This window comes from Balaenoptera ricei, chromosome 17, assembly GCF_028023285.1.
Source record: "Balaenoptera ricei isolate mBalRic1 chromosome 17, mBalRic1.hap2, whole genome shotgun sequence".
NCBI classification, from domain to species: domain Eukaryota; kingdom Metazoa; phylum Chordata; class Mammalia; order Artiodactyla; family Balaenopteridae; genus Balaenoptera; species Balaenoptera ricei.
In genome coordinates, this window is record NC_082655.1 from 2,687,916 (window position 1) to 2,712,379 (window position 24,464).

At 49.5% G+C, this 24,464-nt stretch overlaps 1 protein-coding gene across 4 annotated transcripts in view; it reads right to left on the reverse strand.

Annotated features, from left to right (window-relative positions):
* Positions 1 to 24,464, reverse strand: part of DENND3 (DENN domain containing 3) — a 61,382-nt gene that overhangs the window by 22,754 nt on the left and 14,164 nt on the right. For all 4 annotated transcript variants that reach the window (XM_059902326.1, XM_059902325.1, XM_059902324.1 and 1 more), the window contains exons 6-13: positions 15,828 to 15,947; positions 15,343 to 15,561; positions 12,325 to 12,440; positions 9,337 to 9,492; positions 7,658 to 7,754; positions 6,761 to 6,864; positions 6,027 to 6,226; positions 4,437 to 4,958 (exon numbers count right to left, since the gene is read on the reverse strand). In XM_059902326.1, the coding sequence (XP_059758309.1) occupies positions 4,437 to 4,958; positions 6,027 to 6,226; positions 6,761 to 6,864; positions 7,658 to 7,754; positions 9,337 to 9,492; positions 12,325 to 12,440; positions 15,343 to 15,561; positions 15,828 to 15,947 (1,534 nt within the window). The remainder of the gene's footprint in view (positions 1 to 4,436; positions 4,959 to 6,026; positions 6,227 to 6,760; positions 6,865 to 7,657; positions 7,755 to 9,336; positions 9,493 to 12,324; positions 12,441 to 15,342; positions 15,562 to 15,827; positions 15,948 to 24,464) is intronic.

Here is a 24,464-nt window from a genome sequence, read left to right on the forward strand (position 1 = left end):
GGGCCAGTCCCAGGGTGAAGCTAATGCTGAAGAGACCAGATCCTTGGTGACACTCCCACACCACTGGATCAAGCCTTACCTGAAGCCAGATTTATCTCAGTACTCTTTGGGTATGTGAGCAAATAAATTATTATTTGTAACCGTGATGATCTTAGTTGATGCAGCAACCTTCCCAAATGTCCAATATTCAGGGGCTCTGGAGTCAGAGAGAGACCCAAGTCCAAAGCCCAGCTTCAGTACTGTTTAGCAGTGTGACCACAGGCCAGCTGTGGAACGAACCTGCTTCCCTGTCTGTAACATGGAGCTGGAACCACCCCCAACTCCCACTCAGCCGCTAAGAAGTCCGGCCCATTCTAATATCGATGTTTCCCTGTGTCTGGCTCCTGCATCCTCCATTCTGCATCCTGGATCTGTCTGCCCTGCCCTCAGAGGGCCCTTCATATCCTGCACAGGAAGAAGCTCCTAAGTGGCCTCCCGCCTTCTAAGCTGCCCCCGCTGGCAGCCTGCTTCACTCCACGCCTAGAATGAGGTTTCTCGTATTCACTAGGCCCAGATTCCTCCAGGATCGGGGCCCTCCTCCCCTTCGCACTCCTGCGTCCCAGCACAGTGACAAGCATGTTGTTACGTGCCTCTGCACACGCTGGTCTGGAGTGCTCGGACCAGAAAACCCCTACCCATCCTTCAAGACCCAGATAAAATGGCCCATGGGCAGCCTTCCTGGACAAGGGGCCCACTAAGCTGATGCGCTCTTCCCTCACGGCATCTAACAATGCTTGCTGTGCTCTACCCTCTATACAGGCCCAACTGCCCTGGGCAGCTTGGTCCTAGATCAGGAGACTGAGGACTAGAGAGGAAAGCCCTGCCGGCGGGTGGGCAGGTGCCAGGCAGACGGTCCCACCGACGCTGGGCCTTCGTGGGTCAGCCTTTCCCGCTGGGGCCCTGCTCAGGACGCAGGAACCTCCCCATCCCAGCCTGGCTGGAGGCCAGATCTAAGCGGTCAAGAAAGGCTGTGAAAGCTCGGCTCTGGTTCCCTAACACCTGCCAGGTAACGGTTTCCTGGGGAATTCGATGTCACGGCCACAACTGAGTCTGGCCTCATCCCCACACAGTGCAGACGCAGGAATATTCAGGCGAAAATCTCCCTGGTGGCAGGATTCTGAGCTGATTCTCCTCTGGCTCACCTGTGTTTTTCTAATTGCTTTACCACAGTGGTCTACTACTTACAAATTTGTTTAACGTCCTTGGATACAAACAGAATCATACCACAGTGGGGTATCTCTATATACTTGGGTCGTTTTTAGAAAGTAAGTTACTGGGGGACTTCCCTGGTGGTCCAGTGGTTAGACTTTGCCTTCCAGGGCAGGGGGTGTGGGTTCAGTCCCTGGTCGGTGAGCTAAGATCCCACATGCCCTGCGGCCAAAAAACCAAAACAAAATAGAAGCAATATTGCAACAAATTCACTGAAGACTTTAAACACGGTCCACATCAAAAAAATCTTAAAAAAAAAGAAAGTCACTGACAAAAACGAAGCACAAGGGCCGGTGGGCGGGTGCCCAGGCAGACGGGCCCGGGGGTCCCTGTGCTGGGCAGGGAGGCACCAAGAGGGCAGGCGGGTGGTGCCCCTGACCCCACGGAACGGTTCTCATCCCGCTTCCGTTTTGGAAAGGCGACTCCACGTAGCTGCCTCTGGCTGGGGCGCCTCCATCTACACCTCCTGGTGGTTCTGAGAGATTATGTTTTTAATCAGAAGCACTTGGCTATTTTAAGTGGACGACAAGGAAGAGGATGTTTAGTCTACGCAGCCAAGGGAAAGCCCAAGAATCAGGAGAGCGAGAGAGGGGAGTTGGGGAGAACCACAGAGCCATTACTTAATGAAAGTTGGAGCCAAAGATGCTGGGACGTGGAGCCTGGAGCCAAGAGACCCGTCCCTTCTGTCATTAGGACAAATGCTGCCACCATCTGGGTCCCTGCAGAGTGCCGGGGCCAAGCGGAGCGACGCGCAGGTCCCCAGAACCGGAAACGGCTTCCTCTCGCGGGCAGACGGGAGGCGGGCTCGCGGGCTTTGAGAGCCGGGGCGAAGGGCACCAGAGAGGCCAGGGACCCCCACGCGGGCCTGTGGACGCCAGCCCTGCCAGCCGGTGCACACCCACGGCACTCACGCAGCGACAGCCACCGTGCACACGAGGGGCCACCACGCACATCCACAGCCGCACTCACCACCACGAGGACAGAACACGCATTCTTCATTCGTCTCCAACTCTGCGCAAAAATGCCAACTGTTCATCTCTGCCCCTCACCCGCACTCCAACACGACCCCTCCAGCTCGTCTTACGGGGGAGGCAGGGTCACCAGCTCCCCGAGCTCCCACGGGCCACACTGAAGGCCACACACGGCTGACTCCCGCCCTGGGGCCAGGTCGTGAGGGCCCTGCACCTCGAATACCAGACTCCGACGTCTGTTCTTATGTTACATCCGTTTATTCTATGATGGTGACCTTTGGCTTTGACCGAATCCTCCTTTTATTAGCACATACGTGTCCGTCAGGCAGAAACGTACATTGGATGCTGCACGACAACGGAGCACGTACCCCAGAATCAAGGCCAACAATGACCTGCTTGCAATGCGAATGGAGCCAGAGTGACAACAGGGCCATCAATGGCACTGTCACCATGGTCATCTGAGGATGCCCTCCCGGGTGTCCTTTCACGTCCCTGTAAGTCTGGGGCTGCTGGACGGTGCCCACGTGTCCAGCTGTAAGCCACACTGTCCGGCTCCCGTGGGACACGCTTCTGGCCAAGGAGAGGTGAGAGCTGGGGGGGACAGGCCCTCTTCTCCCAGGAAAAGAGTGCCGCCCAGGCCATCGGCCCCCCGGGCTGTGCAGCAACGGGCTGGCTGGGGGGAGAGGAAGGAGCCGGCTGCACGTCCAGACACCTCGTCACACGAGAACAGCACCCCCGGGGGGATTACGCCGCGGTACTTCAGGCCCTGCAGCTGGCCTGGTGCTCATATCCTTGTGTCCTCGCGAGGGCCCCGCGCGGGAAGAGGGGGGCAGGGCCTCCTCTGAGAGCGCTGAGCCCCGCGGCGCCTGCGCCCCACCTCCTGGCGGCCTGGGTGCTGCTGGTTGGCCCTGCGAGAACCTCTGCCCCCGGCGGACTCAGTGCATCCCCCGCTGCCCTGCCCACGCGAGTCTCCTGGGCAGCACCAGTCGCCCACAGATGCCCAGGGAGACGAGCCTGGCCGGCCAAGACGGGCCACTTCTCCGCGGCCGACATAAGGTGACACCATGCAGAGGGCCCCGTGGGCGCTGGGCCGGCCGCACCCCCATCAGACTGACGGAGGGACCGTGAACAAGCGGCCCCATCCCTCCACCGGGGGGAAGGCGGCACGCGTGGGTAGAGAGAGGCCGGGCCACTCGACGGGAGCCGCGTAACGAAGAAGGACGTCCCACACCTGTTACCAGCAAAGCACGGCCTTTCCAGAGGGCACAGGGGCTCCCGCACAGGACACGGAAGGAGATCCGACCCGACGGAAAAGCGGGCCAGGCTGTGCCGCGCAGCTCCAAGGAGAGAGGCCCAGACGCCCCGAGCACAGGCGCCAACGTTCAGAGCGAGGCCACCTCGCTCACCAAACCGCAGAACACTTCAGACGACCGCACCCCGCGCTGCCCAGGAGGTGGGGCTGGGCAGCTCCCCGTGCTACAGCCCCGCCTTGAGGGACCTGCTGTGGGGGTGGCAGCTCCCACCCGGCGGGGCTGCTTGCACCATCCTAGAGAAAGCCATCCACGCCCTGGGGGCAGGCTGCGAGCCTCACTCGTCAGCATCGGGACAGGCGGACACGACCAAGGGTTCAGGCCAACACGCTGCGCCGCCCTCACGTGCACAACACCGTCGGCAGCAAAGGAACGGCGAGACGCCTGTGAGCACCACAGACACGCTTTGGAAACGCAGACGGACACGCACGTACCGCGTGAGTCAGGTATAGTCTACAAACGCACAAATCCTATGTTCTGCTTGTGGGTGCGTCCACGTGCCATCAATGCATAAGAACTTGGTCAGAAGGGAAAGGTCAAGTTTGGGACAGTGTCCCTCTGAGGAGGGAGGGGCGGAAAGGGTTCTGGACCAACCAGACGACTGCAGTAAACGTAGGAAGCAAAAGCAGCGGGGGTGGAGGTGCCTGAAGCATTCCGGCTGGAGACATGCATCCCCATGTGGGAGGAAAGGGTCAGCACACAGCGAGCAACCCCCCAGGACGGGAGAGATGCCATTAAGCGTCGCCAGACCCTCCATCCCCACCCCCTTCCCAGAGCCTCGGCCAGCCCCTGCGTCCCACTCGCCCAGGGAGCAGGTAAGGCCCTCGCCCGCCCCGCAAGGCTCTTCCCGGCTGGGCCGACCTGCCCTCGAGGGTCTGCACCGCCCACCCCGCGGGCATCCTCCTACCTACGGTTAATGCCTCGAAGAGCCGGTGTATGATGCCGGCGTCCTTCACGATGCCCGACTCCTGCACCCTCTTCACGAAGTCGTCCAGCTGCATGTGCTTCTTGGGCAGCTCGAAGTTCTTGACGCGGTCGTCGGCCTTGGGGGCATCCTCGGGCTTGTCCATGACCTCACTGATGAGCCGGCGCAGCTCGGGCGTCCGCTCGGCCTGCGCGCGCTCGGGCGCCGACAGGGACTCCACCGTCCTCTGGACGAGGTCGGCGGGAAAGATGCGCACGTCCGTCTTGTACAGGCTCTGGAAGTCCAGGAGGGCGCCCAGCAGCTGGCCCTGCATCAGCTGCACGAGCCCTCGCAGGTAGAAGTACCTCGCCAGCAGCACCGAGTTCTCGGGGGCCAGCGAGTCCATGGCCTTGCTCAGCTGGGCCACGCAATCCGCGTGGAACGCCTGCACACACTGGCCCACCAGCGGAAAGTGGATTTCCGGGATCTTGAAGGTGTATGTCAACTTGGAGGGCACGTCCAGAACTGAGGAGCGAAGGGGAGATGAACGGTTAGCACAGACCTTAGAAACAGACACGCGTTCCCTCCCCATCACTCTGCCCAGGGCCATTTCTGTGCCTTGGGTGCAGCGTGGAGCAGGACGCCCCGTGCCTCTTCCAGAAAGCTCCACGTACCCCACGCTGAACGGGGCCCCTCACTGCTCCCATGGCACAAATAACGTTATTTGTTAAAACTGCTGATGCTAAGTTGAAACACGTGGTGGTGAGTCTTTGTTGAAGGACTAAGTTAATAACCTAGGCCGAGACGTACCACCTGCCAGGCAGGGTAAGGCCTCTCAACTAGCTGTTTCATTTACCTTAACAGCAGCTCTGCGCCATGGGTACTGTTACCACGCCCATCTCCCAGGGTGGGGACTGAGGCCTCCCCGGGTCCCCGGTACACAGCTACTGTGTACCCCAGGGTCACACAGCCAGGAGGCAGCTGTGCAGGGGACTCAGACCCACCAGGAGCCCCCAGAAGGTCAGTAAGGTCTTTTCATTTGAACACACGGCCCCTCCTGGCGTTGCCGGCATGATCCCCACTCAGCCTCCAGCTCTCCCGCGAATGTGCCACGAGGTACCAGCTGGTACTGGTGCCTTAGCCCGAGGCAGCAGCCATTGGGGGCCCATGTGGCTCACAGCACTGGCCTCACTGCAGTTTCTCCCATGGGCACTGGCTTCCTCTGTGCCCCCAGCCCCTAGGAAGGGCCTGGCAACCACTGGGGGCCTAAGAGTTGTTGCATCCCCTTAGACAGTCATATCTGTAAACACGTATCTCCTCTGTACACATACACATACGTGCATATACACACACACGTATGAAAACAGTGGGACGGGGCGATGGAAAATACAGACGAGAAATCGCTTTCTATAACGAACACAGTCTGCAAAATGAATATTCTAAAAATATTTCAAATGATTAAATTGCTAGAAAAACAACAGCAAAGAACCCCCCACTCTCTTCTACTGAAACAAGCTTTGGTTTCTTTCGGCAACTGGCAGCATCAGAATCAAGTGAGTGAGAAAAGCCACAGCACGGGCGCGGCTGGACCACCTGTGCGGCTGCTTCCACAGTCCTCGGTGTGTATCTTCCTCAGCGACGAGTTCCGGGGCGGCAGCTCGGGCACCATGATGTCCTGCAGGTTGGGCATGCTGACCACCATGCGCCGGTGCGCCCCGTGGGGGGCTGAGGACTTCCGGCTGGCCATCTTCTCAATTGTGGGTCTTCTTGGACTCAGAAGCATCCCGTCTATCCTGGGCGGGAAAACCCAACACCTTGTAGACACAGCAATGGTTGAAGCACAGGCTCAACTGGGCATTTTCCCCAACGTGGTGACCAGAATCCAGCATTCCCACACCGAGTGGGAAACGGCGGGCACACTCCTGGCTCTCCCACGTGAGTGAAGGCTGTATACGGTCCACACCCCAGGAGAAGCCACAACACACAAACGAGGGCGTCGTCGACAGCCGATACACGTTTGAGGGGTTCAGGAAAAGCGTCATGGAAGAGGCGGGAAACGGTGATGACGCGGGGAGAGAAAGAGAAGGAAAATGGGGAGAAAACAGCACAAGCAAAGACCCAGAGCTGCCACTGCAGGTACATTCAGTGTCCCCCCAAGAAACAGAAATGCACGGGGAGGAGGCTGACGTGTTACCCGACTCATTATGAATTTCTAAATGTGAGACTTCTCTGATCGGATTTATCATTTATCCTTCCAAATAAACTGTGCTGCTTGAGCACATGGACGCCCAAGGAGTCGTGCATCCTTTAGAACGTAATATGCAAACCTGTCCTCTTCGGACTGCGTGTGGAGGTCCATCTGGGCAAAGGCGTCCAGCCTTCTGCTGAGCCGAGCCTTGAGGAAAGCGTGAAACATGTAGGTATCCAAGACCTAGAACAGATGCCGAGGGGCGGGTTATTGCACCTGCTCCACGGTCCTTTCCTCCCTGAGCTGCCAGGGCACCTGCAGCCGCTGCGCGAGTGGCCCTTCCCGACCCACCGGGGCCTCTCGCCAGCACCTTGGGACAAAAGTGCCCAGACACAGGTAGCTTTCTTAATTTGTCGTAATCTACGATTCCCCCTCCATCCCTCACCAGCCAATCTCAAAGAATCAGCCACTCTTTGCATTTGAAAAACCACAGAAAGTTCAAAAGCCCAAACCACCTTGCCCCCCGGGACAGCAGCAGCCGCAGTCCCTGTGTTTCGTCATGGATTCTGGTGTCTCCTGGGGACGGCAGCCTCCCTAACGCTCCGCACCTCACAGCGAGCGCACCCCGTCTCCGGACTCACACGCAACAATCTCCGAGTCAGCTCCCAGGGAGTGTGGATGCTGCCCGGCCCTGGGAAGGGGGCGGTGGTGGGAAGGGCATGGAACTGTGTGGCATGATGGAAACGTTCCAGAAGGGGCGACCAGGTACACGCCTTGGTCAAAACTCTGCACACGCTATCCTTAAAATGGGTGCATTCTGTTCTATGTAAATCCCACTCTAAAAAGCCAATTAAAAAAAATCAGAGCTGGCCAAAGGATCAGAAGAAACCACGCTAAAACAAACTTTTAGAAAAGCTAAAACACTGAATAAAATATTAACAGATACTGGAAACACTTGACTTGAAAAATAGTTTAGATACAGAAAAGGGTGAAGGATCGACTATACACACGCACACAAGCCCCACACACCTCTTACCTGTTTATAAAACTGCTGGTCCCCTGGAGCTCTTGTTTTGAGAAACTCTTCACTATTGAACACCCTATGTTCATAATTTAAGTGATTCTTCACTTCCCTGATGAAGAAAGATAGTCTAAGTGTTGAGATATTTTTAAATACATGAAAAACACATTGCTGTTAGCAGAAAAACAGTAACAGGAAATACACACTTTGAAAAGCCCTGTCTGCAGGAACAGTATTCTGAGCGCTGAGGGACATGGTTTGGATGTATTTTGTGGTCGGGCTTTCTCGTCACTTCAAGCACAGCTTTCCTCCAACTGGAATGAAGCTCAGGGCTCGGGGGTGTCTGTCTTCTTCGAGCCCCCTAGCTCCTTATGCAAATGAAGACGCAATCATCCATAATTGTTCATACAAATAAAACTGAGTTCAGGGTGGTGACACAGGAAGGGCACCCCAGACGCTGAGCACTGACGCAGCTCGGCCGCCAGCCTGACCCTCACCGGCCACTTCCCCATCCTACACCGTGGGGACTTGGGCACATGACCCCCTGATCTTCCGTGATAGCCTACCAATAGAATCAGTAATCCTACAGGGCATATTCAGGACGTAGCACATTCGATGTTTTCCTTCTCTTGTGAGGGGAAAAATTACTTCATCTGATATCGTATTTTCTTTTTAATGAACTAAACTCATCAAGCTTGCAGAATATTAAAAAAAAAAACCCTTCATGAAAGATTTCATATAATAAAAAGAACAAAAGGAAAACTACATTTCTACAACCACACAAATTATACTGCTCTGAGCAAAGAGCTAACACAACCCATCTATAACACGACATCCCATTTTTCCCTAATAAATCATTTGCTTTACATAAATATAGACAGCAAAAGAATACAACCATTAAAATGTTGATTTTGAAAGAATCACACTGAGTGTCATCAAGTCGTCCAGCTCTGGTCTAAACCCCTCCCAGGCAGGGTCTGTCCAGATCAGAAGGGGACCTGGTGTCGCCACCTTCCCTGCTACACGACCCAGGGGGAAGGAGCAGGAGGGGAGAGGGTGGGAGGGAGAGAGGGAGAGACAGAGAGAGAGAGAGAGAAGAAGCTGCAAGACAAAGCAGAGAAGAGAGAGTTGGAAGAAAGAAAAGGCCTGAAGGCTTTGCCACCAATAACTTCTTCACAAAGGTATAATATAAATGTAGGCATATATTTATCATTATGTTCCTTAAATGACTGCACATTTAGGCCAGAAATAGCCACTCGACGCCTGCACTATATCACACTGAAGTAAACACACTGTACTGTCTATTTAACTGATTCAGCTCAAGGGCTAGTTCCCAACAGCACACAATAATAGATGCTGATGGCGACAGTGATGGGAAGAAAGAAGAAAAGTTTCTAACAGGGGCCAGTCCTGGGTGCTCCAGCCTGGGCTCTCCTTTGGGCGGGCTTCATTCCCGAAATGATCCGTCTGTCCCCCTACCTGGGTCTGACCATCCAAGGTGGTCATTCGCAAGAGAGACGAGGGGGTGGCAAGACCCCAGGCAGGGTAAACACACACCCAGGGATCCTCCTGGAGGCAGGGGCCTCTCTCTCGTCAATCCTGGATTTCAGTCCCTGAGCTTTGGGGCCGTGGCCATTGTGGAACTGGGAGCTGGCTGGGGACCAGGTTACAGACACTGGAGATGTTTTAAATACCTGAAGATGCAGACGAGCAGCTGCAGGGTGATCTGCTGGATCTGGCAGTTGAGCCGCTGCTGCCAGGCCCGCCTGCAGGCTCGCCCCTCGTTCAGGTCCGTGCTGGCGCAGAGGTGAGCGAGGTCCAGCTCATGGTGCATCTGAAGGCTCTGGACCCTGGAAAGGAGCAGAGCGACACTGACCACAGCCCAGGCCGTATCACGTGACTGACTGCTGCTGACCGGCCGGAGAGGACCCTCCAGGAAGAGGTAAGTTAACGCTCTCAGGACGCTCAGACTCCCTATCGATAACTGGGGGGGGGGGGAGCGTGTCATTACAAATACATCCCTGTCAGGAGTTTATTCACCTCCCAGCACAAATGGCTCATTAGTGCAGAACTCACAAAGGCCTCGTCTTTGGACCACGCACGTCTTTACACAAGCTGAGTGTCCTGTCCTCCTTTGCAGACACCTGCCCTTCCACGACGGCCAAAGGGTTTCTGGTGGGTCTGGGAGGGACGGCGCAGCTTCCCTGCCCGGGCAGGCTCGGGTGCACGAGGCACGGCCACTTACTTGTCCGGAGGTTCTCAGGGACGGGGGCTCACGGCGGTTTTCATCACACAGGATCCTGGCCTCCCCAACACTGCCCAAGGCTGCACTTTTACATGAGACTTTGGACACCAAGGAGCAAGTCTGAGGCTTTAAATATGCAAAGTAAACCCACCCAACAGTATCCAAAGGTCAAGGTGGGGCAGAGGGGATGCGGCGGACACACACGCTGATCATGACAAGGAAAGCAGCGCGGCAGTGGGCGGCCGGGCACAGGGGCATCTCAGGGGAGAAGACTGTGGATGGCTGCCCCTTGTCCCTCCCGGCAAATACCGAGTGCGGGCGCTCGTCACCCCAGAGCCCGTGGGGAGACCCACTGCCACGGCCCAGATCACGGTCCCGGAGCCCTTCACAGATGAGCCACTGACCACGCACGGGTTAGTTCACGTTTATGAACAGCCCCCCACAGTGAGCCTGAGACTCCACGTCCCACTGTCTGGGGGCCTGGCCGAGCGAGAATCCAACCCACAGGTATGTTCCAGAATTCTAACAATAACACGAGGGCAGAGGTGAGATCCCATCTTACTGGGGACGCGCCACCCAAGCACACTCTTGAGAAGCTGCGCTCAACGCTGGCAAACACCAGTCCCGGAAAGTCACCCTCTGCAAGTCCGGGGACTGTGGACTTCGCTTATCAGAAAGTGACCAGATGATGAGGAATGTGGGCTTCACCTTCGGAGTTCACGCAGGGAGACGCTCCCACCCGGACCCCTGGCTGGGCCCCGAGCACCGCCCGCCAGCCACACAGGACTCCACACCCCGAGCCTGGACTCTGCTTGGGGAATTTTATAGATTTTTTGAAGATGGAAGGAACAATAATGAAGATGGCACTCCCATGTACTTTGTACAAACCATCCAAATAGAAGAAATAATTGATACCAAGGTGTTATTGGCTGAATTGTGTCCCCCCCAAATTCCTAGGTTGGAGTCCTAACCCCCAGCACCTCAGAGTGTGACTGTGTTTGGAGATGGGGCCTTTAAGGAGGTAATTAAGTTAAAATGAGGTCACAAGGGGGGACCTAATCCAATATGACTGGTGTCCTTATAAGAGGGGATTAGAACACAGACACCCACAGAGGGATGACCACGTGAGGACACAGGGAGAAGACAGTCATCTACACACCAAAAAGAGAGGCCTCAGGAGGAACCAACTCTGCCAACACCTTGATCTCGGACTTCCAGCCTCCAGGACTGGGAGACAATAAACGTCTGTTGCTTAGGTGGTGTTTGTTACAGCAGCGTGCGCTGACTAATACACAGGTAAGAGGCAGAAATGAGAACAGCCAAGTCAGGGAGCCAACACAGAGCCACCGGCTCCTTCCCCTCCTCTCAGGCCTCAGCTCTTCCCGCTCTGACCTCCAGCAGACAAAGTAAAGGGGAGCAGTCGGCACTGATAAACGACGGGCTGCGTCACCAGCTCCTCCAGAGCAGCAGAGTCCAGCTACCTGACGACAGCCGGGAGCACCTGCCGCACTAGCCCCCCGCCCTCCACGGGTCCCACCACGAGCTTCATGCCAGGCCTGCCTGTAGCCCGCACACGAGCTGGAGGACTAAAAGCAGGGTCTCTTCCCACCACCATGTGATTAGATTCCAAAGGGGGAAACGTCCTCCGCAGGTCCACCTGAGGGAGCCCTGGCTCTGCCCCGACCCACCTGCCCCAGATGCATCTGCGTCCCAGCGTAAATAGCAATCACACCTCCTTTCACCCCCCTGAAAGAAGTACATGGGACAGTCCCCGCCAGGCCTCTCCCATCACCACAGAGGCCGCAGGGCCTGCAGAGCCTACAACAATTATTATCTGCCCTTTTTGGAAAAATTCTGTCTTGCCTCATCTCAGCCAATGAAGTGTAGTCGTAGAGACGGAAAAACCACAAAGAGCCACAAAACAGGTATGAAAAAATAAGAGCACTAAGAGAGGGCTGGGTAGGGGGGTTGGGGGGTGAAAGGGGAAGACAGCCTCCCGCCCAGGGAAGGACGGTGGGTCATGGCCGTCAGGGGCCCCCGATTGACAGTGCCATGGGGCAGAGGCCACATCGGTTTGCTCATTATATACATACTCTGCCCAATGCATTGGATACATATCTGGTGAGTGGATAAATGAAGGAATGAATGAAGGAATGAATGAAGGACAGAGAAGGAACTTCAGAGATCACAGGCGCAGAAGAGGGTCGAGAGGTGTCCCGGGGGTGTGGCCGTCCCCTGGCCTGGGGGCCATCGTTAGTATTTAGACAAGATTGGAATGAAGACAAATGACTTTTATTTTTAAATATTCACAAACAATTTCCAAACTACTAAATATCACATAAACCATGTGTTAATATAAGATTGGAAGACATACTTGAAATTGGCAAGTATGAACCTGAACAAGATTTTTCCAAATACCCACTATTTCCCCCCTTACCTCTGAATAAAAGTCTGTGCCGCCAGGAGAGGGATGTCAGGAACGTCCATGTCCTCGTCGTTGGAGTAGGTGATGCTCCCAGCGTCAATGTTTATCAGAATTAAACCATCGGCTTCCTATAAAATAAGTTTGTAAAGATTGCAGTAAGAATCTGAACTTGTATACATCTTTGAAAACACAAAGATACACTTTGCATTCACCAAGATCGTGTCATCGATAATTATCGTATCTAACATGCACACAAAGCCTTATATTATCTACCAGAAAAATGCAGTGTATACCATGAGTTAGGTTAACAAGCTCATTTGATTAAAAATGCCTCTTTGAGTCAAGATTCCAACACACGAGGTCAGGCCTTCACCCACCCTTGTGCAAACACTCCCTGTACCGCTTCAGGGAGCCTGGAGAGAACATTCCAGAGCCCCAGTGGGAGCGCTCCGACATTTAACACTCAGGGTGCCCGCTGAGCTGCCCAGCCAGCTCCGCCCCCCCAAGGACCAGAGCACAGGCGGGTCCTGGGCTCAGGGATCCCACACACTTAAGAGTTCTTGAGATGTGTGGATGGCTTACTTGTTAAGTCTTATCTGTGACAAAACACACAAATAATGAGTCACACTCCTGAGTTCTACACTTCAACTGTCCCCGGAACATGACGCCAGAATCCTCCCCAGCTTTCATGCTGGGCTGGCCTCTCAATGCGCGTTTCATGGCACGTGAAATATGCACAAACACGTCTCCCAGAGCAGGGTGCTAAACCAGCAGGGGACAGGCCGCGCTCATGAGCACGGACACTGAGCTTTTACAAGGACCCCTTCCGAGCTCCCAGCACATCGAGAAGACATCCAAACCCCAAAACATTTCCAGTCAAGACCTGCTGCTTTGCCCTAAAAACCTCCCAGAACAGGTAAACCACTAAAACGACTTCCTTTGTGACTGCAGACTGGAATCAAGTAAATAATGTCTGCAAGTTTCCCTCCTGAAGGGGCTGAAACAAGACGGTTTTTCCCCTAATGACTAAAAAAAGAAACACAATTTTGAGCTACAAAGTACGCCTATTTTTTCCTCATTTGCGAGGGTGATGTTTTTCCATTCCTTCCATGAGGTCTGAATGGCCTTTTCCCAAAGTGTGTTTGTCCCCTGGTGAGTCACAGGTTCTGCCAACAACAGACATCCCGGCTCCGCCCCAGGAGGGGCGCTGGGCTTGGCCACGATTTGCTCTAAAACGCCAGGAAAAAACTGGACGACGGCTGAGGACAGAGAGGGGAGCACGGCACTCCTTCCACTCTTCTCTCGGCCTTTGCGTACGCTTAGAAATGTTCAAAATAAACAGTTAAACACAACGTTGTAAGTCAACTATACTCTAATAAAAATTTAAAAATAATAAAATAAGAAGTTAAATGAGAACCTACCCTGTACCAACTACCAATAAGCACAAGGAAAAGTGCTGCACGTCGCTAGTTATTGGGAAAACGCACATCAAAACTACCCAGCAGGAGGATTAGAATCAAAAAGACAGAAGACAAGTGGAAATCGGAGCTCTCCCTCTGCTGGAGGGAAGGTGTCTGGGGCAGCAGCGGGGAACAGCAGTCTGGACATTTCTCAAATGGTTAAACACAGCGCTGGCACCTGACCCGGAAATTCCTCTCCTAGGTACGTATCAAGGTAAATGAACGCATGTCCACACAAAAACTTGTACATGAGTGTTCACAGCTGCATTATTCACAACGGTCAAAACATCGAAACAGCCTCAAATGTTCTCAACTCCTGAATGGATAAACAACCGTGGCCTCTTCATTCAAGGGAATCCTACTCGGCAATAAAAATAACATGCTGCTACACGGATGAACCTCAAAAAACATGCCGCTAAGTGAAAGAAGCCAGTCATAAAAGACCACGCATTGAATGATTCCATTTACGTAAAATCCACGTATACACAACAGGCAACTCCACAGAGATAGAAAGTAGATGATGGTCGCCAGGGTCTGAGGGGGTTGGGGGATGACAGCTAACACATGCAGGGTTTCTTTGTGGGCTGACCAAAGAGTCTAAAATTAGTTGTCACAGCTCTACCAAGTTCCTAAAGCCACTGAGTTGTACAGTTAAGTCCGGGAAACTCTGTGGTATGCAATCTGTATCTGAAGAAAAGCTGTTTTAAGAAAACCCAACCTGCTCTTCCTGCTGGCGATGTCACGGTTTATCACAAACCTGTGGCGTGAGCTCCCCTTCGAAATGCACCCCATCAGCACAGCAGTAAAAACAGCTGCTGCACTTTAAGCACTTACTGTATGCCAGCCTGCTCTATTGGCCCCTTGACGCTGCCATGATGATGTGGCCAGCACACTCCCTGCCCTTTCACGACCAGGACACTGAAGGCCTACCACCCCGACCCAGGTCAGCCCCCAAGCTGAATCCAGTAAACGGCCACTGGATTCAGCAAGGCCCATGGACCCCTTGGACACCGAGTAATACCCTGCATGCACCTGCATTCTTCTAGGAAGTAGGGCCACGGTTTTAATGAACAACAGAGGCTTAATCAAAAAAGTGAAAAAGGAAAATATGGAGTGATAACAATGGTGGCTCCCATCCACGAAGGCCAGTCACCTGCCAGGCAGGACAGGGGACATTCCTCAGCCAGAGCCCTGCCTGGGAGGCCGAGGCCGTGCCCATTTCACAGATGAGGAGACTGAGGCTTAGCAAAGGCCAGTAAGTCACTCAGGGTCGCAGAACTAGTAAGCAGCAGAGGTGAGACTTGAAATCAGTTCCCTCAACTCCAACGCCTGCCCTCACCTCCCTGAAAACCCCTGGAAGCCACCAGAGCTGCCGTGAATTTAAGTGGCCTGAGAAATGGCATCAGGGTGTGGCCTTGAGGACAAGGAGGCAGCACTAGCGCCCTGTGATGGAGTGACGGCGGGCCTCTGCACCCACCCACACCACAGGGCACCTCCCAGCAGCTTCCCACGCGTCCTCGCAAAGCGCCCACGTGAGTCAATGCTCTCAATCCCGCGGCGGGTGCCTAACCTTGCTGACTTCTTCAAAGTGGTCCAGGTGGCAGCCCATGAGAAAGGACGTGGGCGCCATGACGAAGTCCAGCATGTGTCGCGACAGGATGGGGACGAAGGTGTGCTGCCACTGCAGGGGGTGCAGGTAGGCCATGAAGCACTCAGCCACGAGCGTCAGCAGAGCCCAGCTGGATGAGAAGAACACGACGTGCTGCTCCGTCAGAAGGCAGGTTAGGATCTGGGGAAGCAACGACACCGCGAGCAAGTCTGAAACACTGTGAGGGCGCCACCCGACGAGGCCGGGCGCGGGGCAGCTTCCACCCTGCCGTCCCCGCTCCACTTGCCAGGACCAAAGCCACCCCGACCCCAGAAAAGTGCTGCCTGCAAATAGCGTGCTCTACGGTGACTGTCGGCTTTAAGCACAAAGATAAGTGTTCTGAGTAGTTGTGATGCCCCATTAAGCCAGTTAGCATGAGATGCTCACAGGTGTGGAAGGACGCGTACCTGCAGCACCTTCTCAGGTCTGAAGCGCAGTAAGGGCAGGTGAAGGTCCAGGTCGATGAGGGGGCTTTCAGGGTCTGCTCTTGAGGGAAATACGATCTGTAGTGGTTTCATGTTCAGTATCTGCAATGACCAATTTCCATCATTAGCTCAGGGAGCTGCTCCCAGAGGAGGCTGAAGGCACTGAAATTCACCATTTTGGCTCAGAAAGCGTCTGAGTTAGAAAACAGTTCTGAAGACTCATGCTGTCACCTTCAGTGTCACAGAGAAACAAAACAGTCTAGAGATGATAAAGAGAACTGCCAGGAACGTTTCATAACGAATTGAGGACTTAATGTCTTTTTCAGCCAAACTCTCTTAAACTCTTTAATTAATTAGGAAACAGTTCATTGACAAAACAAAGATAAACGGCCTCCAGATATCCATCCCAACGAGCACAAACTCTAAATCAAGCATGTTCAAACTAATCTTAACCAGTATGCATTATTCTCGGTTACTACTTATTACGTATTCGCTTATATTTTCAATTTAACAGTCAAAGCTCCTTAAAGACATGGAATTTACAAAAAAATTTTAAAGACACTTTATTTTTCTAAATGAGGGTATTTAAAAATGACACTTCAAATACAAATCCCACGTTCACAGGATGCCTATTATGTGTTAAAGGTCGAGGCAGATGTGAAGGAGGGAGGTGCGGTCCCTCCAAGAAGGTGGAGCTGGGAACAGCAGGGTTAAGCCTCCCCTGGCCTCAGACACACAGGAGGCACTCTGCAAGGGCTCTTCCACGAGCAGATGGAGGGGTCTGAGCATGAGCAGAGCTTTGGGGAAACAGAACAGAAAGAAGCGATCAAATCTGATGACAGAGAGGCTTCCTCTAGGAAAGGCATGAAAGGATGAGAAATGGAGAGCAGCAGAGTATTGGGTCAAGAAAAAGGGCCACAGGACAAAATGCTCACTAGTCACACTTTCTTCCAGTCACCTTAGTCACTATTCTATTTTCACATTAAAAAACAAAACAAAACAAAAAACAAGAAAAGAGACTGTCATTTCTGACAGTTGGGACATTTGCAAGTGCCTCCGACCATTACTTGGGGCCTCTTTGCTTTCTTGTTCCCAGTTTGGCTACAGAAGCAAGACATTAAAAATAAGGTGGATTCACTTATGTGACCGATGCGTTTGTTTTAAAGCAAAACAAAACAAAGTAAAGCAGAGTTAAGTATTCCAAGTTGTGATGAATTATTAACAATTATAAAGTTTATAATGAAAAACTCTCCTCAGTATTTCAAAAAGGAAATGTGTGAATGGATAAAGAAGATGTAGTACATATACACAGTGGAATATTACTCAGCCATAAAAAAGAATGAAATAATGCCATTTGAAGCAACATGGGTGGACCTAGAGATTGTCGTACTGAGTGAAGTAGGTCAGACAGAGAAAGACAAATATCATATGATATCACTTATATGTGGAATCTAAAAAAAGTGGCGCAAATGAACTTTGTAAAAACAGAAACAGAGTCACAGATTTAGGAAACAAACTTATGGTTACCAGGGGAAAGCCGGGGGGCGGAGGGAGGGATAAACTGGGAGATTGGGATGGACATATACACACTACTATATATAAAACAGATGGCTAATAAGGACCTACCACACAGCACAGGGAACTCTACTCAATACTCTGTAATGACCTATGCGGGAAAAGGATCTAAAGAATGGGTATATGTATATGTATAACTGATTCACTTTGCTGTACACCTGAAACTAATACAACATTGTGAATCAACTATACTCTAATAAAAATTTTTAAAAAATAAAAATCAAAAATGACCAAATCAAAAAAAAGGAAATGTGTCAGCCAGACACCCCATTAAAGATAAGAACCAGGACTTCCCTGGTGGTGCAGTGGTTAAGGATCCGCCTGCCAATGCAGGGGACATGGGTTTGAGCCCTGGTCTGGGAAGATCCCACATGGCACGGAGCAACTAAGCCCATGCGCCACAACTACTGAGCCTGTGCTCTAAAACCCACGTGCCACAACTACTGAGCCTGCGTGTTGCAACTACGGAAGCCCACGCACCTAGAGCCCGTGCTCCGCAACAGGAGAGGCCACTGCACCACAATGAAGAGTAGCCCCTGCTCGCCGCAACTAGAGAAAGCCTGCGCACAGCAACAAAGACCCAACGCAGCCAAAAAAAAAGATAAGAACCAACCACATACGTGAGCCACTCTACCAGCAACATTGCTACTGCGATGTTTCAGGTGCTGTGGTAGCAACTTCACAGCACTCAATACTCACGCTCTCTGAGGTGGGTTCTGTTATTCTACCCACTTTACAGATGAAGAAACTGAGGAGGGAGAGAGATTTGAGGTAAATACTTTGTAAATTTCAACTTGATTGGCGCTCCAGAAAAACAATAGGCTTCACACACAAAGCAACATAGAAAGTGACTTGGGAATAGTAAGAAGAAAAACGTGACTAGAGCCTCCCATCAAGCCTCTTAGATAGCCTCAACCACCAGAGGGCAGACAGCAGAAGCAAGAAAAACTACAATCCTGCAGCCTGTGGACCAAAAACCACATTCACAGGAAGACAGACAAGATGAAAAGGCAGAGGGCTATATACCAGATTAAGGAACAAGATAAAACCCCAGAAAAACAACTAAATGAAGTGGAGATAGGCAACCTTCCAGAAAAAGAATTCAGAATAATGATAGTGAAGATGATCCAGGACCTCAGAATAAGAATGGAGGCAAAGATTGAGAAGATGCAAGAAATGATTAACAAAGACCTAGAAGAATTAAAGAACAAACAAACAGAGATGACCAATACAATAACTGAAATGAAAACTACACTAGAAGGAATCAATAGCAGAATAACTGAGGCAGAAAAACGGATAAGTGACCTGGAAGACAGAATGGTGGAATTCACTGCTGTGGAACAGACTAAAGAAAAAAGAATGAAAAGAAATGAAGACAGCATAAGAGACCTCTGGAACAACATTAAACGCAACAACATTCGCATTATAGGGGTCCCAGAAGGAGAAGAGAGAGAGAAAGGACCAGAGAAAATATTTGAAGAGATTATAGTCAAAAACTTCCCTAACATGGGAAAGGAAATAGCCACCCAAGTCCAGGAAGCGCAGAGAGTCCCATACAGGATAAACCCAAGGAGAAACACACCAAGACACATAGTAATCAAAGTGGCAAAAATTAAAGACAAAGAAAAATTATTGAAAGCAGCAAGGGAAAAATGACAAATAACATACAAGGGAACTCCCATAAGGTTAACAGCTGATTTCTCAGCAGAAACTCTACAAGCCAGACGGGAGTGGCATGATATACTTAAAGTGCTGAAAGGGAAGAACCTACAACCAAGATTACTCTACCCGGCAGGGATCTCATTTAGATTTGATGGAGAAATCAAAAGCTTTGCAGACAAGCAAAAGCTAAGAGAATTCAGCACCACCAAACCAGCTCTACAACAAATGCTAAAGGAACTTCTCTAAGTGGGAAACACAAGAGAAGAAAAGGACCTACAAAAACAAACCCAAAACAATTAAGAAAATGGTCATAGGAACATACATATCAATAATTACCTTAAACGTGAATGGATTAAATGCTCCAACCAAAAGACACAGGCTTGCTGAATGGATACAAAAACAAGACCCATATATATGCTGCCTACAAGAGGCCCACTTCTGACCTAGGAACACATACAGACTGAAAGTGAGGGGATGGAAAAAGATATTCCATGCAAATGGAAATCAAAAGAAAGCTGGAGTTGCTATACTCATATCAGATAAAATAGACTTTAAAATAAAGAATGTTACAAGAGACAAGGAAGGATACTACATAATGATCAAGGGATCAATCCAAGAAGAATATATAACAATTATAAATATATATGCACCCAACATAGGAGCACCTCAATACATAAGGCAACTGCTAACAGCTATAAAAGAGGAAATCGACAGTAACACAGTAATAGTGGGGGATTTAACACCTCACTTACACCAATGGACAGATCATCCAAAATGAAAATAAATAAGGAAACAGAAGCTTTAAATGACACAATAGACCAGATAGATTTAATTGATATTTATAGGACACTCCATCCAAAAATAGCAGATTACACTTTCTCCTCAAGTGCACACGGAACATTCTCCAAGATAGATCACATCTTGGGTCACAAATCAAGCCTCAGTAAATTTAAGAAAACTGAAATCATATCAAGCATCTTTTCTGACCACAACGCTATGAGATTAGAAATGAATTACAGGGAAAAAATCGTAAAAAACACAAACACATTGAGGCTAAACAATATGTTACTAAATAACCAAGAGGTCACTGAAGAAATCAAAGAGGAAATCAAAAAATACCTAGAGACAAATGACAATGAAAACACGACAATCCAAAACCTATGGGATGCAGCAAAAGCAGTTCTAATAGGGAAGTTTATAGCTATACAAGCCTACCTAAAGAAACAAGAAAAATCTCAAGTAAACAATCTAACCTTACACCTAAAGGAACCAGAGAAAGAAGAACAAACAAAACCCAAAGTTAGCAGAAGGAAAGAAATCATAAAGATCAGAGCGCAAATAAATGAAAGAGAAACAAAGAAAACAATAGCAAAGATCAATAAAATGAAAAGCTGGTTCTTTGAGAAGATAAACAAAATTGATAAGCCATTAGCCAGACTCATCAAGAAAAAGAGGGAGAGGACTCAGATCAATAAAATTAGAAATGAAAAAGGAGAAGTTACAACAGACACCGTAGAAATACAAAGCATCCTAAGAGACTACTACAAGCAACTCTATGCCAATAAAATGGACAACCTGGAAGAAATGGACAAATTCTTAGAAAGGTATAACCTTCCAAGACTGAAGCAGGAAGAAACAGAAAATATGAACAGACCAATCACAAGTAATGAAACTGAAACTGTGATTAAAATCTTCCAGCAAACAAAAGTCCAGGACCAGATGGCTTCACAGGTGAATTCTATCAAACATTTAGAGAAGAGCTAACACCCATCCTTCTCAAACTCTTCCAAAAAATGGCAGAGGAAGGAACACTCCCAAACTCATTCTATGAGGCCACCATCACCCTGATACCAAAACCAGACAAAGATACTACAAAAAAAGAAAATTACAGACCAATATCACTGATGAATATAGATGCAAAAATCCTCAACAAAATACTAGCAAACAGAATCCAACAACACATTAAAAGGATCATACACCACGATCAAGTGGGATTTATCCGAGGGATGCAAGGATTCTTCAATATATGCAAATCAATCAATGTGATACACCATATTAACAAATTGAAGAATAAAAACCATATGATCATCTCAATAGATGCAGAAAAAGCTTTTGACAAAATTCAACACCCATTTATGATAAAAACTCTCCAGAAAGTGGGCATAGAGGGAAACTACCTCAACATAATAATGGCCATATACGACAAACCCACAGCAAACATCATTCTCAATGGTGAAAAACTGAAAGCATTTTCTCTAAGATCAGGAACGAGACAAGGATGTCCACTCTCACCACTATTATTCAATATAGTTTTGGAAGTCCTAGCCACGGCAATCAGAGAAGAAAAAGAAATAAAAGGAATACAAATTGGAAAAGAAGAAGTAAAACTGTCACTGTTTGCAGATGACATGATACTATACATAGAGAATCCTAAAAATGCCACCAGAAAACGACTAGAGCTAATCAATGAATTTGGTAAAGTTGCAGGATACAAAATTAATGCACAGAAATCTCTTGCATTCCTATACACTAATGATGAAAAATCTGAAAGAGAAATTACAGAAACACTCCCATTTACCATTGCAACAAAAAGAATAAAATACCTAGGAATAAACCTACCTAGGGAGACAAAAGACCTGTATGCAGAAAACTATAAGACACTGATGAAAGAAATTAAAGATGATACCAACAGATAGAGAGATATACCATGTTCTTGGATTGGAAGAATCAATATTGTGAAAATGACTATACTACCCAAAGCAATCTACAGATTCAATGCAATCCCTATCAAATTACCAATGGCATTTTTTACAGAACTAGGACAAATCATCTAAAAATTTGTGTGGAGACACAAAAGACCCCAAATAGCCAAAGCAGTCTTGAGGGAAAAAAACAGAGCTGGAGGAATCAGACTCCCTGACTTCAGACTATACTACAAAGCTACAATAATCAAGACAATATGGTACTGGCACAAAAACAGAAACACAGATCAATGGAACAAGATAGAAAGCCCAGAGATAAACCCACGCACCTATGGTCAACTAATCTATGACAAAGGAGGCAAAGATATACAATGGAGAAAAGACAGTCTCTTCAATAAGTGGTGCTGGGAAAACTGGACAGCTACATGGAAAAGAATGAAATTAGAATACTCCCTAACACCATACACAAAAATAAACTCAAAATGGATTAGAGACCTAAATGTAAGACCGGACACTATAAAACTCTTAGAGGAAAACACAGGCAGAACACTCTTTGACATAAATCACAGCAAGATCTTTTTTGATCCACCTCCTAGAGTAATGGAAATAAAAACAAAAATAAACAAATGGGACCTAATGAAACTTCAAAGCTTTTGCACAGCAAAGGAAACCATAAACAAGACGAAAAGACAACCCTCAGAATGGGAGAAAATATTTGCAAACGAATCAATGGACAAAGGATTAATGTCCAAAATATATAAACAGCTCATTCAGCTCAATTTTAAAGAAACAAACAACCCAATCCAAAAATGGGCAGAAGACCTAAATAGACATTTCTCCGAAGAAGACATACAGATGGCCAAGAAGCACGTGAAAAGATGCTCAACATCACTAATTATTAGAGAAATGCAAATCAAAACTACAATGAGGTATCACCTCACACCAGTCAGAATGGGCATCATCAGAAAATCTACAAACAACAAATGCTGGAGAGGGTGTGGAGAAAAGGGAACCCTCTTGCACTGTTGGTGGGAATGTAAATTGATACAGCCACTATGGAGAACAATATGGAGGTTCCTTAAAAAACTAAAAATAGAATTACCATATGATCCAGCAATCCCACTACTGGGCATATACCCAGAGAAAACCATAATTCAAAAAGACACATGCACCCCAATGCTCATTGCAGCACTATTTACAATAGCCAGGTCATGGAAGCAACCTAAATGCCCATCGACAGACAAATGGATAAAGAAGTTGTGGTACATATATACAATGGAATATTACTCAGCCATAAAAAGGAACGAAATTGAGTCATTTGTTGAGACGTGGATGGATCTAGAGATTGTCATACAGAGTTAAGTAAGTCAGAAACAGAAAAACAAATATCGTATATTAACGCATGTATGTGGAACCTAGAAAAATGGTATAGATGAACCGGTTTGCAGGGCAGAAGTTGAGACACAGATGTAGAGAACAAACGTATGGACACCAAGGGGGTGAAACCGCGGTGGGGTGGAGATGGTGGTGTGCTGAATTGGACGATTGAGATTGACATGTATATACTGATGTGTATAAAATTGATGAGTGATTAAAAAAAATAATAATTAAAAAAGAAAAAAAGAAAAACGTGTGTGTTTCACTGGACACACCCAATTATGCCCATCATTTGAAAAGCAAGTAACATCTGAACTTCTAGAGGGCAGAGATAGAAGCAAAGCAGGCCCGGGGACGCGGGGTGCCCCTAGAGCCTTTGCTCCCCTCAGGCCAGTGGTCCAGGTGGTCAGAGAAAGGGCTGGGTCCTCGCTTCCTCACTCCCCACACTGTGGGGCCTCCCACCTCCTCCTGTCAGTACAGGTGAGAGCTGACCCCACCCAGAATTAACAGGAAATGGCAGCTCGGGGCCCATGCACACTATTCAAGACACAAGGTGCACAGCTCACGACTATTACCTATGACAACCTCTAACCTGACGTTGGTTTGCAGTGGGTTCTGGAAAACACTGCTGAATCAGCTCCTGCGTCAGAAGAAATTGGCCTAAACTGACCTCTTGGATTTCTTCACAACAATAAACAGCCACTATTCTACAACACTCCCTAAAACAAATGATGACCCTTATACCAACTTGGACCCAAGAGCTAATTAGACTTGTTAGTGGAGGATCCCAATGACAAGTCTGATCCAAACTCAGCCCACTGGGACAAACCATGAGCACCAACATGCAGACCCTGACTGAATGAGCACTGCTGGCCGATGCTGAAACATTCTCTCATTCATTCACTGAACAGAGCTCCATGGGACAGCAGCTAAGCGCTGGACTTGGTAGTAGGTCCTGGAAATGCAGTTATGAACGTGGCCTCTGTCCTCATGCAGCTCAGAGTCTGATGGAGAAAATGGACATTAAACAAAAAACACGCACACACAAGCCCTAACTGCAGGCGTGCTGAACTCTGCAGGAGAGTGGGCTGCTGTGAGAGAGATGGTGTGGGAGACGCTGCTCCGGAGAACTGATGTCTGAGCCAGGCCTGAGAAAGGAGCAGGAGCTGGAGGGGGAAAATGGAGAGAGGGGTACTTCCGGGAACAGCACATGCAAGGGCCCTGTGGCAGCATCTGCAAGGGACCCACAGAAGTCCAGTGTAGCTGGAGAACAGTGAGCAAGCGGGTGAGTGGAGCTGGACAG